At 33.7% G+C, this 23,228-nt stretch overlaps 1 protein-coding gene across 1 annotated transcript; it reads right to left on the reverse strand.

Annotated features, from left to right (window-relative positions):
• Positions 1–258: 258 nt before the first annotated feature.
• Positions 259–7,634, reverse strand: TRIADDRAFT_61389 (uncharacterized protein; the record flags this gene model as incomplete). Its single annotated transcript, XM_002117345.1, has 11 exons — positions 259–2,565; positions 2,683–2,848; positions 2,962–3,100; positions 3,334–3,496; positions 3,675–3,727; positions 3,797–3,882; positions 4,103–4,208; positions 4,661–4,754; positions 4,974–5,153; positions 7,148–7,293; positions 7,550–7,634. 11 exons carry the CDS (start codon positions 7,632–7,634, stop codon positions 259–261), a joined length of 3,525 nt encoding a protein of 1,174 aa, XP_002117381.1.
• Positions 7,635–23,228: the final 15,594 nt, after the last annotated feature.

Raw genomic sequence — 23,228 nt, forward strand, 5'->3', positions numbered from 1 at the left:
GCTCAACTGGTCTAGATATAAAGCAACTTAAAATTAAGATCAGGATAAGCGAATTGGCGTACTTATTTAAATTATGCGTACACGGGTCCTCCTCGATCACGTTTGTAAATAAATTAATTTTTATCCAAATTATTGTCGATTAAATCCGATTTATGTCTCCTAGCTGAGCTACTATACCTCTTAATCGATTTAGCTATATCACAGTCTAATGAAAATATGAATAGTAACGGCAATACTTTAGATGTTGACTGAAAATGGTTAACGATATCTTGTAAAATCTGCACATGATCTTGATAGGCCTCTAGGATCATTCCATTCGGTAGAATAAGATCTCGACAATTTACCTCGGTTTGTACTTCCTTTTCGGTCGCTAATATTTAAACATGACGAATATCGAGTTCTATTTCGGTATTCATCATGGCTCGAGCTACCTCTAGTACAACTAGTACCGTCATCAGTTGAAATAAATGGAGTATCAGCAAGGGATGAACTAGATACGTTGCTGAGAGAGTTGCGAGAGTTGCGAGTATTCGTACGGCTACGATTGGATCTCCCGCGTCCATGATGTAAATTAGGATGTATAATATTGTCACAGTTATAATTACGAACATAATCACATGTGAGGCTTAAATTGGAAGCGGTCATTCTTTTCTTAGATAGATTAGAATTAACTGGCTGCAAAATCTCACGTTTATCCTCGCCGTGATCAACAGTTGGTGGAATAATATTCGATGGTATAACATAACCTTGCGTTTGTGTAGCATGCGTTGCTGCTTGATCATGATCTGCTGATGATAAGCAGAAAATTCCACGGAATCGGTCCCATATCGTTTTACGTCGATTGGCTTCTTTATTGACCTTATTTGGTTTATTATTACCTCTAACCAAAGCTCGTCTCATCGATGCTCTCATATACGGTTTCAGGATATCGCCATTGTTGGTTAGACTAGTTTGAGAAAGAGCTCGTTCACATAGGTGATTCGTGTTGGTATAGCCTTTATTTCTAGCTGCTGCAGCTGCTTCCGATTTCTCAGTGTATGTACGAATAGTACGTTTATTGGCAATCTCGCTTTCTTCAGAATCCAGTATATAGGACATTCGATTTCTATTGGGTGATGGTCGATTCGTTTCCTCCTTAACAAAGGTGACATTTCGATTTCCTTTTGATGTCGAATGAGGTGGTTGTTGATCACTATGTCGATGTTGTTGATGATGATGAATATCCTCTAAATTCGTGCTGTGACGATTATTTCTGCCTTTGCTATGACCACGTCCTACTTTTACTGGTGGAAATTTGCCATTATTGGAGTTGTCTGCTTGGACATGATCGCCTTGTTTATTCACGGATTGATTATGACCTTGTTTGCTCATGTTTGATTGCACAACAGGTGAGATTAGATCATTCAATTTCTCAATCGGAGAGGCTCTATTTCTATTAATTGATGGCGTACGATCATGGCCAACATTGTCGCCATTAGTAGCGTTGGTATTACTCGATCTGGTGGAATAGCCTTGATCGCAGTTACTCGAGCGATGATGAGTAAATTTATAACCTTTATTTGTAGAGCTACTCCTGACAGGGACTATAGGTGATTGCTGTATCATAGGGTTATAATCTGTTTGCATCTTTGGCGAACAATTATTCTCAATCATTTCATCGCCATGACATTTATCCTCGTCATGTCGATCTTGCATAAATTCTATGTCATCTTCCACACCATCATCCATTTCGATATCGTCATCTCTTACTAGAAGATTATTATGATTTTGTCGTATTGCATCATCATCGTACAGTGTCTCTACTGTCGCTAAAGCTGATGTGCTGACAGAATGAAATAGGTTCGAATTAGCAGGATCTGGACAATAGTGGGCTTGATGAAGAGCTACATGACTTTGAGAACGTTGTTTAAGACGAACAAAATGGTCATTCTCTGCCTTGGCTGCCTCTTCTTCTTCAGTTAACAGTTGATTAATGTTAACGTAGGAATTAGAATGGTCGACGCACTCTATCATAGAGCGAACCCTTTGATGTCGGTCTGCATAATTGTCAAAGTCAGTCCGATGTGAATTCTTATCTTTCCTTCTAATAGGATAATTAATCTTTCTATTTTGATCTATGTGTTTATCGTGAATCGCCTTTTCGTTGTTGAATGAATATCCTTTCCCATTGGAAGGATTAGTAACCTTTCGATTATGCTTTTTATCATTGCGAGATAAGTCTGTTTTAGATTTTTCTCGTCGAGGTTCATATTTTAGAAGAGCTAATTTGTCTGTAGACTGCGTTGTTCTGTCCGACTTTGTCTTTTGATGATGATGTTTACGAATATGGCGAGGTTGATGTTGTTGATTGCGATTGGTACTATTATTTTTACAGCCTAAATAAATTGCTGTAATCGTCGGTGCTTCCTCATCACTGCGCTCTTCAAAGCTAGACATTTCGTCTTCACCGCCGCTAAAAGCTGATTTAGCGTAGGTTACACGAGGTTTTCGAATATCGTTTTGAGATTTAGCAGATTTCAAACGTTGATTTTCATATTCAAACTTTTTGGCATCAGATGCGTAGCCCTATGATAAATATAAACATTTATGTATAGTACGGCATTAGTAATTATTGCATATCAATTTTATCCATAATCCTATAGGTAGTATCCCAGATATGGAACTCTGAAATTATACTCATACCTTTATCCTTTTCCTTTTTTCCACAGTTAAGATCTTGGATGCAATGTTTAATGTCGATAGAGCATCAAAATAGTTTTCTTTATGATTAAATACATTCACAATCATCGTTTTATAACATTTGCTATTGCCTAGTGGCTCACGCAGAACTTGAATTAACTTATTCCGGCTATCGATAGGAATTGAGAAAATATTTATGAGCATACTAGTAACATAGTTATTGTTGTAATCAAAAATTTTTAAGTGGAAATAATTGATGCACGCCATTAAATACAAGCATACTTATTAGTTGCGATTCGTCCACCCGATAGTAAGGATAATATGATTCTGCCAATAGGAGATATCAAACTAGTTTCCCGACTTTGTCTTTCATCAGTAGCTGCAAGATCGATAAAGTAGAGGCGAGATCGGCCGTTATTTGCTGCAAAGAATCAGCATGAAAGTAATCAACATTAGATCTATGATAAGACTTGCTGTTTTAGTTCATTTATAAGGACGATAAATCCATAAACTGTAAAACAAAAATTTAATTTCGACTAAATATGTAGGAATTATGTAAGATCGCATAAAATATTACTGGCTGCATGAAATAGAAATGTTACATCTTCAGCAATAGGTCTTTCTTAATCTGATGATTTTTTTAGCTTACAATACCTGGCGTCATTTGTTGTTCCTTATAACGATATAAATAAACAATAAACATCAAACTTCCTTGTCGTTTTCCCGGATTCTGATTACAATTTATAGCAGCGTTTGCTGCATCGAATAAATTAAGAGCTGCTTGAAGGCTAGAAGCTCGTATTTCCTCCACGTTAAGCTGTAAAAATTGCATAGCGAAATAACATAGGGCATTATATAATTTGCTCAGTAAAAGTATTACAATACCAAATCATTTATCTTTGATGTTCCTATTACTCATTAATAATCATTTGAACTACAACAATGTAAGAAATCTTGTACACATTTTTAGTGATAAAAATTTAGCTGCTATATACCGGATTGCCATCTTCAGTTAAGTATACTCCTGGAGATTGATTCATTTTGCCATCTAAGAACAAAATTTAATAGTTCTAAATGTTGTCAATTTCATATCTATCAGGTTCAATAATCTCCTTACCTGCTACTTTATCTGCGAGTAGATCTCGTACTTCATTTTTATAAACTTCTGTGGCTGAAATCCGTACAGAATAACTAATTCCTGATCTATTGGATCAATAAGTTAGTTTTTAGATTATTTAGGTAGCAAGGTATAGTTCGTCTTAGTAATATAGTGCAACATTGCGCATTTATGTCCACTATTTAAATATTCACTATTATAACTTGCGCCCATATTCTATTACAACGATTAAGGCAATTCATGATTTTGTAAATTGGCATAAATAAAATTTTATTACTTGCTCGGGAATAATTATTTACAAGTTACCTTTGTCGCTCTTCTTCTATTGCATGATACAGCCATATCAATGAGTAAGGTATAACTCCTAAATTTTCCACTTTATCATCATTTCCAATGATGGTATAGCTTTTTCCTGTATTGGAAGGATATTAAAACTTTAATAAATGATCAAACACCCTACAGTAAATATCCATCCTTAACACAGATTGGACTATACTATTTCAATGAAATGAAGCACATTAAGATCATTGCGATGCGGAAATGTGAAAACATATCTATTCTGCTGGTAAATAATCTCAATAAAACTGCAGAAGGTAGTACTTTGCTTAATGCATATTTCTAATTCTCCTGAATATATTATTTTAAGTAATGACAAGGCGGAAAATGAGATGAAAAATGTCATAGTATAATATCGAGCTGCTATGCGCTCATCTTTTGCAATTTTCTTATTATTATAAACTATTAACTATCATCAACGAAATTATAACTTGCGGTTTAAAGGCAAACATTGTATGCACTAGTTTTCTCATGCAAATCATCAATGCAGCTGAAAGCTATAGAACATAAAATTTATGCACGGCTCACCTGATGCCATAGCTCCAAAACTAAAAATGCAGCCATCGCGTCCATAGAGTACATGACGTAGAATAGATGTAGCAGTATGATCACAAAGCTTAAGCTAAGCAGTGTAAACAACAAACATATTACTATCACATCAGAATTTACCAATTCCTTAAAATGAGATCTTTTTTAAGGCTGGTTTATAGGATATCAATTGAATATGCAATAGATACCCTATCTCGAACTCATTTAAAGATTTAATTTAATCACACCATTGCCTTAAATCGAGAAAACTGCAAGATATTCACAAGATTAAGCACTATGTCGAATACTTTACCTGCTGATCCCCATAATTAAAGATGGAATCGAATGCAAATACTTTATTTGAGCTGTTTGATCCTCTTCTTTGCAAATCTGGATGATTTAAAGTAACCTGTTTCTTTGATGCATCAATTTTCAATATTTCTGAATTTGCATCACTATCTGGGCTATTTCTCACTCTTAAAAATACTTTCAGCTGCGTAATAAAAGAATGAATGGATAAAAATGATTTAAATTAGTACCAATTATTTCAAGTTTTGATTTAAAATTCATCTGCACTTCCATCTATCCTACCCTACCCAAAGTTAAATATGAATTCGTGTTTAAATTTTACAAAACCTAACGTAAGTCCAAAAATTTATTTTAACAGCGCTGCATTACTGCTGTAATTTCAGCCATGATATATATGCACAAATTTAGTTTAATGGTATAACTTCCAAATCGTTCGATACTGTTATTTCGTGCTTAACATTAAGAATCCATGTCTGTACGATAATGTCCATAATAATACTGCAGTCATGCTTTCTTTCTAGGTATGATGTAAATGCACAAGTTTAATTCAATGGTAGAACTTCCAAATCGTTCTATACTGTTATTTCGTGCTTACTATTAAGCAATCCATACCTGTGAAATAGTCTGTATAATAAAACTGTCGTAATACAAATGCACAAGCTTAATTCAGTTGTAGAACTTTTAAATAGTTCTAAACTGTTTTTAATGCCTAATATTAATCAATTTATGTCGTACAATAGTCTGTATATTGTACAAGAAAACTGCAGCAATGATTCCTAAATATGATACAAATACACAAGTTTAACTCAATGGTAGAAGTTTAAATCGTTCTATGCCGTTACTTCGTGACAAATATTGAGCAATCCATGTCAGTACAATCATCTGCGTAATAATGCTGCAGTAATGTTTTTTTTTTCTAGATACGATGCAATAGCATAAATGAAAATAAAGCGTAAAACTTTCTAATTAATACCTATATGATATACTGTATATTCCTATTTCATATCTAATCCATCACTTTTTTTATTTGCTAGCAATGAATACCGAAATTTTTAATGTTTTTGGAATGATATTGCTCGGATTTAGCCTTTAATTGCAGCTATAAAAAATTCTATCACCGCTAAGAAAGCCTATTTAGACTAAAGTAGAACTGCTCGATAAAGCCATTACTCAAAATGTTACATTCTACTTGTGATAAATCAAGAAGTCGAACAAGATTCTATCTGTTGAAGGCTCATTTTTAGTCTCTCTATCTCTTCTTTGGTGCCTAGTACTATTAAATTTAGCTGTACGAAGTCGTATTTATAATTACTAAACCTCAATTATATTCAAGGAAATTGGTTGTAATTTAATAGGCAAATTGATTGAGAAATTACACCAATATTGACTTTCAATATATGTCAGTAGCTTTTATTATTGTAAGAGACTTTTCCATCTTTCATGGGCCATGATATCAGTGGTAGAAAAGTAGCACCTTGGTCAATCGATCATATAGGGTGCAACGGTTCGTCTCTTAAATAATTAAGTTAAGGCCTATAATAGAAACTTCTTTATGGAAAAGTATGGTAAGGATAAAGTAAAGGTATATCAAATAAGAAAAATCTTCAATATACTGCATTGGTACAGGTAATTCCACTAATTGGATAATAAGATCAGTGAACATAATCATATCTTTTGCCTGTTTTCAGATAGGTTAACACTATACAGCATATCTTTATTCATGGCTTCTATATTATTGTTTAACACTAGCAAAGCCAATAAACATTTTAGCCGAGAAAAGTATAATCCTGATATAAGCTGCAAGAAAGTGTGAAAACTTTAGCACGTTGAATGCCAACAGTAACAACTTATTTTTCAATAAATTCTTTGATCCAGTTTGTGAAAGCGAGCAGTTGTACCAAAATTTAAAACCGAAAGGAGAAAAAAACTGCGATATACTTTAGCGCTAGCCGAACTGTTTAGAATGAGAGAAAGTGCGACATAGTTTAAAAAGTTTCAGATGAAATCGGATCCCGACTTTATAACCGTGGGTGGAAGCTCAACGGCCCTTTTCATTGCTAATAGTCTATCTCATTTGTATGATTAGAATACTATGGCCCTTTAGGATGTGCCATTCTTGGCTATCATCAAGCTCCTACCAAAGTATTGTAGGAAATTCTGCGTCAATTTATAGCTTACCTTATGCTTTCGACGTGATATCCTTCTCTCATGGTGCTGAGTTATTAAGGTTAGGAGATCGTCTAATGTAACGTAAGCGAAAGATGAAAAGGAAGATAATTTGATGGACCGTTCCTTGTCTGACTGATCATCTTCCTTTTTTATAACTACAGGTATAAAAGAGAATATTAGGTTAAACAAGATAAAAACCATTGAATTTTAGCTCGATTACATCATGCTAACAGATGATGATCCAATCAGATGATTATTACAAGGATGAAAGGTATTTTTATTCCCTTTTATTTCTTGTACTAAACACTAGTATTATATGACGATAGCAAAACGAAATGCTGCATTACAGTCGATTGTTTGCAATTGTTCAATTAAGCAACATAAGGTAAAAGAAAGGATAGCCAATCTAACCTTGGTTGATATAGGGATGAAGAGCAGCCTTGGCTTGATTTTGGATTAATGGTGTCGGTGATGCACGATGAAATTCAGTATTCATGCTTACTTTTCGAGAGTAATTTTGTTGAAGGCCAGAACGATGCGGTGATGATTTACTGCCTTGATACTTGATAACTTTCTTTTTTAACTGCTGCTTTTGCGCATCTGTTAAGTAAGTAAAATAATATCAAATATTCTTACATTAATCAAGCAAAGAAAAACAAACCTCCTTTGATATCTAAACTATTACATTAGCCGATTATTTATTCAGCTTTCATACGTTCAATAATAAAAAATGCATCTTGGCCAATGCAAGGATGATATTATTTTCTATCACCAATTAGTAATATTATCGTTGCTACTCTATTACAACAATTAATCCATTTGGAAACAATTATAACTTAAAATAGTTTGGAGAATGGAGCATAAAATTATTAAAGAAAATGCTGATTGAGGATGAAAATGGATCATGATTAATTAAAGTCAATGGAAAGTAACGTGGTTGCACTTTCTATTAGGTTATTAACCAAAACTTATTCATTTTATGCTATCATGATGATAGGATGCACTATCGAGTAGCTTGATATCGCTACATGCCAATTCAAAAAAAAATGTCTTCTAATATCCTTCACTTCTGTACAAATAATCAAGTTTCTGTCCAGTAGGATAAAACATCAAACTAGGACATCCAATTTTATTCTATTCTGTTGAATAGGTAAAACATGGACTCTATCATTATTTATTGGCGCTATTCTTTCCTAGCTACTGTCTCAGTTTAACCTACTCATGTTATTCTTCTCGACATGGGATTTTGAAGTGAAGTCTTCAAGCGCTACTCTATGAAATCAATTTTATCAAACGGTAACCAGGGTAGCGGCTATCCCTAGCATTTTGGATTGGTATAGAATTGCAATAGTGGGTATTTTTGCTTCCATCCGATCCATCGCTTGATGGATGTTGATTGCTTCCATGAAAGTTATGGTAAGAATTGGAATTAACCAGCGAAGAAAATAGACTGCAATTGTAATTTGATAGTAACATTGGATAAGGCATTCCTCTACCTTTATCCCTGATTTAAGTCCAACTCGTTCCCCTTTCCTTTGCCTCGCTTAGGAACTCATTGGCTGTTTTCGTTTAAAACACTGTTCCAAACGAAAATATCTCATGCCTACACAACGAGTATTTTAGTCACTTTATGGAAGAGATGGTTAATATAGTGCCTAATTATCCTCTACTGCCACTTAGCCGCTTTGCTCAGCATGATTCTATTTTGGCTAGTGTTTAAGATACGAATTTTACTAGGATGCAAAACTTGTTGACATCATGCTTCGAAAATGGGTTATGATCAAAATTCAAGACTAATGATCATGGCTAAAGTAGAAAAGATGGTCGACTATTGTCCTAAACTACGATTCCTTAGCAATGCCGATGATTATCTCGTTATTACTAGCGTTTGACTGTAAACTTGTGGTATTCTAAGTAAAAAAAAATTCGTTTTCAAACTCAAATGAGAAGATAGCCTAATTGGTAACATGGTTACAGTAATCTCCGGCTATAAAAAAGATTGAAACAAACAGCAACATTGATTGGCGATAATGCCATAACGGTGTAATGGATGAAAGCGAAATCGTTATTCCTTTATTCTATCATGATCAAGTACAATTATGAAAAGACAACTTTTACTGCAAAATGTTGTCTCGTTATCAAATAGGATTACAGCATTGACATTGACAGTTGGCATGGAGAACGGATAGAGGATAAAGTGTTTTCAACGGTAAAGAAATGGATTATAAGTAGAAAGAGTAAGCGCTTGATAGTGAAATGATATTAAATACTACCACGCTTACAGTCTGTAGATAAATGATTAAAGTGAAAGTTCATCAAGTTGACAATAATATTATGCGATCAAGTGACAAGTTTAATTACATCTAATTTACCTCCAATCGTTGAGTAGAGTTAAGTTGTCTTAAAGCATGGTGTAATATCAGGCGCAAAAAAAGAATGATGGAATGTTTGGTTACAATTAAAAACTTTCTAACCCTCAATCTGTTTTTACTTTCACCATGTGTTTGAATATGACATGGACTATTTCCACAATTGGAGTATACGAAGGTGAAATAACATTCAACGTAACCTGTACTGAGAACTTATTTTCATCACAAGCAATATTGACAAAAGGCTAAAAAACGCTAGAAGAAAGAAACGATTAGTTTGTATTGGCAAGAATCGCTTCTTTCTTTCCCATTTGAATTCATTATTATCTGATTGAATAAATGTGTCAGGTGTTGCCTTTTCTTACAGCCAACTAAGTTAACAACAGCAATTGAATTGAAACAGTTTAATCAATCAACAGGAACAATTGCAATTGATGAACTCTATTACACTCCAATCAATCGTTTAGCGCCATGATGTCTCTTACAAAATCCCGACATTATCATCGCTGTATTCATGGCCGGCGGTTTGGCCAATGTTCACGTGATACTCCATCATGGCCGTCAAAGAATGAAAAAGAAATATAATCCGATAGGATGGCCATGACGTAAGTGGAAGCAAGTAGAATCATCCATCCAATAGTCCAGGCACTCATCAATCATAAAATATTCAATAATATTAGCTATTATCCAATTCAAAGGAAGGATGAATCAATGGACTACATGAAATAGAAATTCATCTCCTACTTTCTGTTAGAGGTTGAAAGGAAGTAATGTCGAAACAATTCATTTACATCTGCATGGATTCTCCATCGTTCTAATTAATGTTCTACTATTTAATCTGCCCATAGCCAATGGTGATTAAGTGATCTACTGTATCGCCGATACAAAAAAAAAACTGCATCAAGACTGTTCCTGCTCGCTGTTAATCCTTTCCTAGCCATAGGAGTTTGATTGCCTATTTCAAATATTTCCCACGTCATTTACTTGCATTGCAATCGATTCAGACGTAGTCTGTTCCTTGAGAATTCAATTTATCCACTGCATTTGATACAGGTCATATTTAATCGACCACTAGCTCACCATCGTGAATAAGACAATCTATTCTATTGCAGATGAAATATGATACGCTAAGATAGTTGTTTATTTCGTGAACTTCTCCATACAACGCAAATTACGAGTGCTGTACATTGTACAACGATTACTATTTACTGCTGACGGTTGACAATTGGCAAACTAATTGGATTGAAATCCTGTTATTCAAGTGTAGTCCTCTCTAATTGAATTGATCGACCTCGGACTCGCTGTCCTTACAAGTCATCTACAATCTATCGACAGCTTAATCATTAAAATTTAGAAAGAAAGCAATCACTGACAGCCAAGACGGCACTAAGGCCATTCTTGTTCACCATTCACAATCTCCATAGGGTATATTTGGATCGATTTGGAAGTCCATGTAAGTCAATAGGCTTGCAATTAATGAGATGCAATTCTCTCCTCAAGGATTGATTTGATCAACTTCTAATGCAAGTACTCTACTGCCGATTAAAAATAGTCCGTTAAGACCAGCAATGTTCCACTTTGACAATTTTACGTCAGTATTTCACAACCTTGGGTCGCAACAAATTTACATGTAGGCCTATTGTAAAGAATTCGTCGATATCAGGATAGAATATGTACAGGTTAATCTGCTACATTGCAGGTAAAACCTGACAACAAGACCAAGATCTAGTACATTATTCTCTTTATTTTCGATTAATTTTACATACTATTCGCACGTTACGGGACTCCAATATTTTTACAGTTCATTGGTTGAAATAATTCAGATGGGCCTTGTAATCCTTTTCTTAATACTACCACAATTTTCAACATATCGATATCTAGAAGTAAGGCTGGCTAATCTACTGCCATGATGAGAATAAATCTAGCAACGAGACCATGATCAACCTGATATTAACACTATTTTTGCTCGCTTTATATAATTTGATAGATTTGTACTACTTTTTTTTAAATCTACAAGTTGACGGGCTTAAAATAAATAAATTCCGATAGGCTTTTAGTCCTTTCTGAACTGTAAATATTATCATTATTTTCAGCTTATTGGTATCTAGATGTAATGCAGCTAATCTGTTATATAGGTCGTGATAAATATTGCGACTAAACCAGTACAAATGGCACTAATCCATTCGCCTTATGCAATCTTCGAACGCGTGCTATGTACTGTAAATTGTTACAAGTCAACATGCTAGAAATAATTAAATTAATATAGGCCTTCTAATCTTTCCTAAATACTGAAGAATATTACAGCAAACCATTACATAGTACGCTGTTCTGCTCGCCTTACCAACCTTCTATTCTCGTATTATCTATCACAAATTCTTGCGAGCTAACCTGCTTGAAATAACTCATATAAACCTTACAATCTTTTCCTAAATACTAAAGAATATTGCAGCAAGACCAGTGCTCGTTGCACTATTCCACTCGCCTTAGGCAATCCTCTAAGTTGCATTATGTACTATCAATTCTGGCGGTCAATTGCTTGAAATAACTCGTGTTGGCCTTATAATCTTTCCTAGATATTGCCCTAATTTCAATTTATCAACATCCAGATAAAATTTAGACAATCTCCAGCATTTATATGAAAAACGAACATACTATTTGGCTTAATTTTTGACATACTGTTTGTCTTACGCAATCTTATATAACTTAATTGAGTCAAAATGAATTTGCATCGACAAAAGAAGGTCTACAAACGAATACTGTAGAGCAACTAAAAATTAAAGGCATCGCTCGCGTTTCAAGGCTCACTTACGAGTATCTTAAATAAATGTCAGAAGACTATTTCCCGAATGCTATGATCGTTTTAAATCTATCCCCATTTTCTCCATTTAATGGCCTTAGGTCTACCAGCTGAATTTAAATCAATCAACCCGGTACTTCACCATTGCCTGTCAACAGGAGAAATGGTTAATTTATCTACGCTCTACTTTTGTAGATTAATGTACTTGAAATCGATGTTATGTACGTTACGTCTTAATCGTTTCTAATTGCTTCATAGAGGTTTAATTTTACTCGTATATGGCTACAGCACCATAAACTTAACGTTAAATAATGGACTTGTATGGTAAACGAATATTAAATCAAGCAGGTCTATAGTACCACGAAACGTTCACGTTCAACGATCTTAATTTTAACCACAATGCTAGATAATATAACTCGTATAAATCTGACTTGAGTCTATACTTTGCTATAAGTGGTATGTGGCAAATAGTAGCCGTAATCTCGTTCAAAGAAAATAATGAGGAATGATGGATATGAAACAGGATAAAATTCATAGAATTAATGAAAAGGAAGTCTGCCTATCACAAACTTATTATTTCAATTTTTTAAATTGAATTCGTCCCTTATTCTATAACCGATCAAATTTTTTATAAATTGCCTATTCAATAATTCTAACTACAGTATCAATCAATATTTTACTCTTGATTTATTAATCATGATTATATTACTACATTACTAGTCCGAGAATAATATAATATCATCGATCGATCAAAATTCGATTATAGATCCAGTACTCTTCTTGCATAGCGATTACATTAAAGTAGACTAGTTGGTAGTAAACCTTACCTAAACTCATTAAAATGTTTACTACAATCCCTTAAGTTAGAAATAATTTTACTACAGGAGAAATATTCCATCGCCTGATCAATCTCTATCCCAACCTACTCACTACCGATATAATAGTAAATCTACGCTTTCTGTTATTAGTTTTAAGGATAAAATCGTTCATTGTAAAAATGTACATTGGGTTTTGAAAAATTCGTATAATAATCACTAAGCTATCGGATTGTTATCCACTCCTCTTCTCTCATCCTTATTGCTGAATTTTAAATAAAGTAGTTGTCTTGTTATTCTGCGGTATGCTAACTTGCTAATAACTAGGTTATAAATAATAATGATTTTATAGACATTAGCCCGTAATGCTAAACTATAAAGTAAACACAATATAAGAATTTATTTTTATTTCCTGTAGAAATAATGAGAAGAACGATGATGCAGCTAAATATATACGATGACGAAGAAAATTGTATTAGAAATGATTATCAAATCACTTCTATCGTCACAATGTTAAAAGTAAGACTGTTGTTTGTCATTACAAAGATTATAACGATATTGCATTTCATAACGGTGAGATTAGCTGTTCAGTAATTTCTGTGGTTGTGTAAAAATATCGTAGGAAAAAAATATACCCTATATTTAAAAACGTTGATAGACTTCACCTTTAAAATCAAAGAGCAATTTTTTATTCCTATTTCAAACGAATTTGAAACCCTAGATAGAAGTGGGGCTACTTTTAAACTCAATGGCAATGGTTATCCAGTGCGTAAACTATAATCTAGGACAAGGTTGTGGCAAAAATGTATAAAACTTTACTATAACAAGTCTGATTCACTTTGGACTCTGTTGTAATGTTATAAATTATTAATTGATCGATCTGCATTTTAATACTAAGGATATCGAGAAAATAAAATTGTATAGACTTACATGCTTTACATTTTAAACTTATCCATCAACTCGTCAAATAATTTCATCTTGATATCTATCATGGCTGCCAGTAAAATTAGTCGTCAAGTGATAATCAATATTATAAAAACACAGAGAATAGACTTTTTAATACTGCTATTATTCCGTTTAAGTTTTTCATTTTGTTGACGTCATGATTACAATAATGACTTGAATTATATATGCCTAATCGATGATGGCAGCATATGCGGATAAAGAATTCTATGGGAAATACTTCATTTTGCATTAATAGTGTGGTAGTATTACTTTCTACTACTGGTTGCTGCAGGAACTTAACAATAACAATCCCATTTTCATAAAGTTTTTAAGGAGTTATATAACTTTAGAAAGGATCATAATATCAAATATTTTGTGGGTATAGTGTTTACATGATGTAAATAGAATTAAATAAAATGGTATTGCCGTAATTGAACTATTTTTTTTACCTGGAGGCATTATCAATCGATACGAAACGATTTGATGATAGTTATTTTAATTGTACACGGTTTCTTTTCAAAAAAAATGAAGGCCATTTTCACCAAGAAACTATCTTGAGTCACATAGACTGATTTCTATTTATCCAGTAAGTAGTCATAGTTTCATCGATACTTAGCTCCTAGGAAGTTTAAATTAAATCATCGAAACAGACTGCGAATATTATAACATCTTGATATGATTGTCTGCTATCACGATAAATTGAAAACATGTACATTTAATACTGTTAAACTACTGTCAATTCAGTCATATCTTTGATTCAAATTTTGCCACGAAACTTTATAATCCCGTGATATCATTCGAAAAGCGTGAAAATTTTTAGTACCGGTTGAAACATTGTCTTAATGCAAGAAATTTTCACTCAAGACCAATCAATAGAAATAATAAGAATATGCTAGGTATTGCCTTATTATTTTCATCGGCGCTATCATGATACTGATTTTGTAGATCATAGTTTGGTAGTCAAATTAATTGCTTTATTCTCATCATTACATCTATAATTTGATCTTGCTATACTTTGCCTTTAGTGATCAGTGTTGATTAACTTTAACTTTGCTTCTTTCCATCAGCAAATATATATCAGCAGACAATAGATAATCGATTTATTTCTACGGGTAAATGCTAGTTAGTGTTGATATTGCGGACATTAGGTGACAACAGCCTCTTTTTCATGGTTCAATTGTAATGCAGTTCGTAAAAGAAAGTAAAATCAAAGGCAAATTTGTCATCCATTCAATTCCATAGAGTCTGGTTAATAATAAATCAGTAAGAAACAAGATGCAAGCACCGAATTTCCTTTTAATTTATTTCATAAAGCTACCGATTGAGAATATAACTGCGAAAAATGTCTTCTTGCTGACGTAAATTGATCAAAGAGAGGTTTATTAGTATTACTGTAGAAGTAGGCCTGCGAAAAAATCTATATTACTCGTATTATCGATATAAATGGATTGAGCAGAGGTCTACTAATACTACATGCAGGTCTGCCAAAAATTTCATTATTTCTGATACAAACGCATTGAGAAAAGAAATTTATTATCACTAAATGTGAGACTGCGGAAAACTTCATATTATCAATTAGATTGATTGAAAAAGAAGCTTATTATCATTAGACGCGGGCGGTTCCTTACAAAGCTTTTTATTGTAGGAAAGAATTTCGTCATAAACCGGATATCTTTAATTTTTGACTAATGTTTTCGGTTCAATTAAAGCAAGGATGGTAACCAATTATGCTGCATTCATCCAGAGTAAATACTACGTAAGACTATCATGAAAGAAAGCCTATAGAAGTATGAAAAGGGTAAGTCGTATAGATGAATCATAATTTTATGACTATTTATTATCATGGCTTTGTTAACCCAAATTGCAGGTCTAAGGATAAAAATTATATAGAATCTTATAAATAGGGTGGAAATAAACATTATAAAAGGAAATACCGGTAGTTTGATGTATATTGATGGCAGATAGTCAAATAACCACCCTTTAGGAGTAATTAAATATGAACCTATATCTGCTTCACCAAGTACTACTTTCGTTATTATGAGTCAACGTTGAAACAAAAAGTTTATCCTATAAGTTGCATACAAGCTCTCATGCAGTTTGGAATTTTGTATTGGTATTGAACTTACAAAGATACTTAAGAATTAGAGTGGCCATCTCTAACAACAAACCTCTCTAGTGGTTTCTTCGAAATTAATATTTTATCATCATTAACCTAAAGTAGTATAAGTACGGTAGTAATTCTTGTATCTTATAATATAGGCCCTGCCCATTTAAGCCAAACCTATTGGAATAAATATCATATCATTATCAAATCTAGATTCCCTGTGTGAAAATTAAATAGGATATCACTTTTATGATATCTTCTTATTGCTTTTGTCAACTGTCTCTCAGGTGGCATTCTATTCTAGCTGAAAGCCTAATTGGAATTACTCTTTAATGATAGCTAGTAGGGATAATAGATTCAAGATTTAAATATAATTCAAGGACAGATCGATAGTCTTCTAATCTAACTAAAATAAGATAATCAATCATTGCTATTTTTAAAATCGCTTAGAGCATGATTGATTTATGTATATGGGCAGTTGGAAAAAGTACTAAACCATAAAGATAATCTTTTAACGGCGATTATGAACAGAAATGAAGCTATTTGGATTACAGTTGTTTAAAATTGAAATAGCTTATAAAACACTAGGAGAATGGGCGCAAGTTTCATCTTATATCAGAGCCAACAAACCTGAAGCTTTTTCAACCCTAACCGAATCCAGTACTTTTAATATACTTTGCTCTAGAGTAGCATTGGGTTTACCAGTTAGATCCTTTAATTTTCCAATCATTTCTATACATTCATCCTTGATTTTATTAAACTTTGGATCCATTCTAGTGTCAAAATAGTTTTCTTACTTGCTATATGATCATCCTAGATAGAGGAATGAATAAAAGCAATTAATAGAAAAGCGTTAGTACAGTTTTTATTTCAGGCATGTCATTTGTACAGTACTTTTCCTCTATTTTGCCGGCCATTAAGTTTGTATGGCAACAATTTCAAGTGCAAGAACTCAATCAATGATATCAAGCCTAGCGGCATTGCTTCACCTAACTAAATATTTCTGTACAAGTAAACCACCACAAAACTTGGCAAATAATAGCCATGCTATCGCATTATCTCCTAAGAACTTAATCTAATGTATAGAGAATCAATTTTATTCACATTATTCCTTATTGTCATTTCAAATAGCTGTCATATAGAAACGAAGTAAACAGCCTTTCGACAGCCGTTAATGACTTGTATGTCAGTTGAGAAAGAAGTCATAGTCTATTATTAGTACTGCTAAATTACCATGTAACCATTTTACTTTTAAAATGAGATAAACAGTCAAGTTTAGGAATCCGCTAAGAAATAGTGAACTTTTCTTGCGTACAGATAAATCATAACGTTAGTTTCGAAATTCGCTAAAATACACCAGGGAGATCCAACCATTTTGGAGGGCAGCAAGCCAACGATCATTTGTAATATACATGAATGATCTAATCCATTAGCAATTTGTAGGCGAACTTGAATTAATCAAATACCCATCTATCCTAAATCTGATACAATCCTATCTGTCCTTTATTCTACTCTATTTTCTTAATGAGATTTTTGACTGCCTTACAGACAAATAAGAATAAAAGATTTGCTGCCATATCTATACTTCAAATGATCTCTTCCAAACGGGTGTAATTTGTCATAAATAAATACAGAAGTAGGAAAATATTTCGCGGTATAGAAATCATGATGGGACACGAAACTGTGGGAACTATACTAGTATCTTGGATAATATCAAGGTTCTCTAAAATTATGAAAAGTAGATTCTACTGCTGCAAATAATAAGGTACATTTCTAGATATAGGAATTAATCATGATCTATGAAAGATGGCTGCCGTGATAATATTGCCAACACGAATGAAAGCACTGCTTTTTCAATATTATTGTAATTGATCGGAGAGCGTATAGCATTTTATTTACGATCATTATTTCCTCATCAATAGCTGTAATTCGCACAGTTTCTATTTCATTTTAATTGTATTCTGTGCTCATATTAAAGTTTCAATCCATTCTAAATGAAATAAAAATCAACTAATCTGTCCACTGTTACGTACAATTATAAACCAGCTTACAGTATATTATGGGAGTCAACTAATATAGAAAGGCACAACGTTTAGCAATCATGCTGAAATAATCAATCATGTAATAATAAAAGTACTTACCACCATCTATCAAAGAATTTTTCAATCTTTCGCCAATTTTCTACCATAGATATCAAGTTTACAACATTCAGTCCATACTACGACAAGAAATGACTCATTTAAGTATGGAAATGACCTAATAAATAGTATACGCCTCGATTAATTTCCAGGTATTTCTTTCTTATTGATACTATCGAAAGCAAATCTTTTGAGTCTAAAATAGAAATGGAAAGGCTATTTTATATTGAAAACGTAACGCTACTTAAATATTAATGCAAATATGATAATAAATCTAATAAATCTTGGCATTAATTAGATCTCAATGACTACAGCCATGGCCATCATGACAATTTAGAAAGGAAAACAAAGCAGCAATTGACGAGGTATTGTTCAATTTCTTGTTATGTAAATGCATTACCTGTAGAAAATTTATTTTTATTCTCCTTGTATCGATAGTTTGGTATTGTTGTTGTGCTGCATATAACAAAAAAAAAGTTTTTGAACACTTGGTCTAGTTCACATCATCGTTTTCCTAATCAATTTATCTTTTTGGATGTTTATATGTAGCCTATAAATAATTAATCAATATCGAATGAAGCAATACAACAGTCAAAATTGAGTATCATTAATAGGGTATTTTATTTGCCAAAAAGCTATTGCTTTACTTGAATAGTAGATGAACCTTTGATTACAAATCAGTAAATAAATGAATAGATGCTACAAAAATATTCCATTCCAAAGTTATTCTCCATTCATAAACGAGCCTATCGATTAATTGATGTTTTCACAGTTAAGATATGGATGCCTGCCTAATATTACCCTGGAGATCTTGTTTACAGTTTTTGTTCCATGTTTTAATGTCCAACTTGTGGTTCTGTAAGAACGACATTGCGCCAGTGTTATACAGTAGTGAATTTTCTTTATAGTTTTAGTCATCATCTTATACGTATAGGTTGTTTCTTCAAAATAATAGCTTGTTACAGTTACAAAAAAAGATTCATTAATAAAAAAAGATGTTAATCAACGATTGTGTTTTGTGTAAAATTTGAACTATAAAGCTATACTCGACTTGATATAACTTGTACAATGTCGCTGTTAAATTAGCAAGTAGATGTGATTTGTTGTTACAGAAAATTAAGTTCAAAAGTTTATTTTAATTCTAATTGCTTGCTTTTAAATCGATCAAGCCATCAAGGTTATTACAATTGAATAAGTATTCATAAAAACTGCACTCAAAAATTTCTCATAAGGACCCTTTCCTTGACTGTATCTATCACCCACTCACTTTCTAAAGAGCCATATTTGCTGATTATAGCAACGCCCGTGCTATCCCTATTCAAATTAATTAATTAATCCATCGCTCATTAATTTAAGACTCTATAAAAATGAAATAAAACATCGATATTAGTTAATAAGTTTAGGGAGTCATAATGAGAAAATAATGACTATTTTATGATCCTGTATTCAATGAAATAGGTCACGACTCATTCTATTCTTTGACTCAACGAGATGAGAACCAAAATAGTATCGATAGCTAGTTGAAATTTTCAAAAAGTTTCACAAGCATTTCGTATGCAAACTTTGACCTATTTTATGCCGATTATCCTTGTACTATAGCGGGCATGCATTCTTTGCTATAGCACCGTAGGACTCGACGCAGGATATAGCACTCCTACCAGATAGAATATTCCTCTATCTCCTACACTGGCTAATTGTGAGGCTACTCGATGGACATTAGACTAAAGCAAAACATCTTACTCTCTAACTTAATCCTGGATTTATCCCTTTAAAGATAGTTGCCTTCCTGAACGGTATTTATGAATTTTTTTTTTACAGTATATAATTAAACTACAGGTTTCATCCAAGCAACTCCCACTGAATGCACCTTACAGTAGACAACCGTACTTCAATCAATAGAGAATTAAGTGCAATATCCAATCTTATCATGCAGCGTAGCAGCCAAACCGTTGGCTAGTTGAATACTAAATATTGCATCCATTCTATTCAATATTTTAATGCATTATCACTCTGTAGAAACGAGTGATCCAGTATGGATGGTTTAAGCATGATGGACATTGCATAAGCACCATCCAACGCTAAAAATTCAAACGAATCATTTCCGCTTGCCCAAGTAGAATAACTGTTGTTGGGATACGTTTGCGTCCACTCTTCGTTCTCGTTGTACGCAATCGAACTCCCCTTCTAATTGATCTTCAATATGAAAAGACTATACTATGCATAAGATGCGAAAGAGATAGGCTACAATCCTAGTCTTCAAATGTAACACATTATCGTGCAATAACGCTAATCAATTTGTATCAGTGCGATTGTTATTATGTATTGAATCCATCGGGCTTGCGAGCGCAGACATATCGATCCTCACCCCCAATAGGTCTGTCTGTAGATGTGTTACGATGCGTAAGCTGGTTGCAAAATTATTGAGTAATATTCAATATTGTTTGTGTGGGTTGACGTTTTATTCATGATCATTTCTTGCTATTATCTGTTCAGTCTTTGATTAATATGATAATGTAGTTATTAAATTGTCAAGATTTCTTCAGTAATAAATATTAGTCCATTCTCGGACTACCTCGTCTAAACAATCAGTGACGCTCTAACTATACTTTAGTATGCGGTCGTTGCAAGTGATCTATTTCGGATGATATAGCTAGACCTGACAATCATATAGCTAATCTCGTCTCTTGAAGTCAGTAAGAGGCGTTTTTGGTTAGCGTTGGCATGTGTAGACTAACTTTGTCACTGGTGGTGTGTGACAAGATGCCTCCGTCGATGGAGGAGGTTGTTGAAGATCTATTACAGGTGTTTCAGTAGAGGCGATCAAACCAACACAACGATTAAATACTTTATCAAGAATGGATGATCAAGACGAAGCGCATTATGGCGATACTATCCCTCTTGACTACCTTACTGTAGGTCAATGGATGACTGTACCGTACAGTTCTATCTCTTGTAATCGCAATACCGCAGTCTAACATCATCCTAACATCATGCTCGATTTTGGTGAGAAACTTGCTATCGCACTTCAGGGCAGAATCTTACTTAGCCATGGAAGTGAAAACGCCTATCGTGCGATAGCAGGCCGTTTCAATCCATTAGGACTAGTTTGGACGTTGTACTGAGTGTGAACCAGTTCGAATTAGATTACTTTAAGGTGCCCTAAAATCACGAGAGTGAATCAAAATGTAATAAAAATTATTATTATACGAATATAAAGCTGAATAACTTCAACAGAAATTTAACTGCGGATTCGAAATCTTTAACTAATACACTATTGTTTGAATTATTTTTTATATGATTTGATCTATATTAAAGCATTTAAGCATTTACAATACTTAATTAATAATCTTGAACGAAAAAGATCACGCTTGTACTGTACAGTACAGTACAGTACAGTACAGATATTTAAGTTTACAGTACTCAATTCCTAGACAAACAAAGTACTGTAGTTTTGACTACACTGTACAGTACTGTACAGTACAGTACAGTACTGTACCGTACATTTACAAGTGTACTGTACACTGTACAGTGTACAGTACTGTACAGTACGACACTGCTAAGTTACAAAACGATCCGTTACTATTACTGTACTGTACAGCTAGAATCTTATGATACAGTATAAAATCCATACAGTGTACAGTACTGTACTGTACACTGTACGTGCAGCACGTGATCCATGGATCTCTCAGTCACCTGACTCACGCCCGCCATTGATCATACAGGACAATGTACTATACTGTACCTACCAGTGTACTGTACAGACTTGAAAGGTTTTCTTGGAGATGAGAACTGTGTAGACGAAACGCATGCGTCATGACAACCAACCCAAGTGATATCCCAGAATGCTGCAGTGCTACCATGAACAAGACAAGACTAGCGGCCAACGTGCGTTTCGTTCTTTTCGTTGGACTACAAATTGGCAAGAAGACGAATTAAGCCATGAGTCACACAAAAGTTTGGTATAGCCATCCTAGGAAATTTGGCCCTGGTTCGAGAGGCTGGTAAGTCTTGAAATGATTGCTTAATGTATAGAGATTACGTCTTTCTATCGAAAATCAGAACTACAGGCATGTCAGGCTAGTCATTAAATCAATCGATCATGAACAGAGTTCTACTGTTTGGACAGTATTCATGGCGTCATGACTAGAGGAGAATCATGACGATGATGCACCACATGCAAAGTCTTTTAATGTCACAGTCATAGCCACCACGATTCAATAAGTTGACTTTCAAAGAGTGCAGTGCTATACTACTTTTAGAACGGAACGAACTTTAAAATGGATGTTTTGTCTTCGTACAATCTAAGTACGGAGTCAACACAGTTTGCGTTAGCCTAACCTTGTGTACTGGCGTCTTGATAGACCGTGGTATGTACTATAAATAGAAAAGAATCATCTACCATTCGACAGCCCTGCCTGCCAAAATTGAATACTATACTGTATATGCGGATGCTGTAGTATTTAAATGACTGGCAAGAGAGTGAATTTTTGATTACGGCTGCTATTTCCCTCTTTCAAGTGAAGTGACTTCATCGTACTTATAGATATAAACTGCCGTTTATTATAGACTTGAGTGACTTCACGTTATGACAGCAGTAGTTATAGTACTAACTCAAACTCTCGAAGGAATGCTCGACAATCATGTACTTTCTGTTCTTTCATCGATGGCATTTGCACATGTATCAGTTGTTGACATAAAATCTTGTGATAACTGTGAGAGTACTCATCTTAAAGCATACATTGTCTCTCTACCCTGCCAATCAGTGATATTCTTCATGACCCGCTAACTATTGCGAAAATGACTACTAATTCTCGCTAATCACGAATTCTAAAGTCATTTATTTCGCCCTCCATTTCTGCAAATTCGCTATTGAACTCATGTGTTATAAATTCTCTTTCCTTGCAGTCGTGTAACTGGCTATC

The sequence above is a fragment of the Trichoplax adhaerens genome, genomic scaffold (genome assembly GCF_000150275.1).
Source record: "Trichoplax adhaerens TRIADscaffold_23 genomic scaffold, whole genome shotgun sequence".
Classification (NCBI taxonomy): domain Eukaryota; kingdom Metazoa; phylum Placozoa; class Uniplacotomia; order Trichoplacea; family Trichoplacidae; genus Trichoplax; species Trichoplax adhaerens.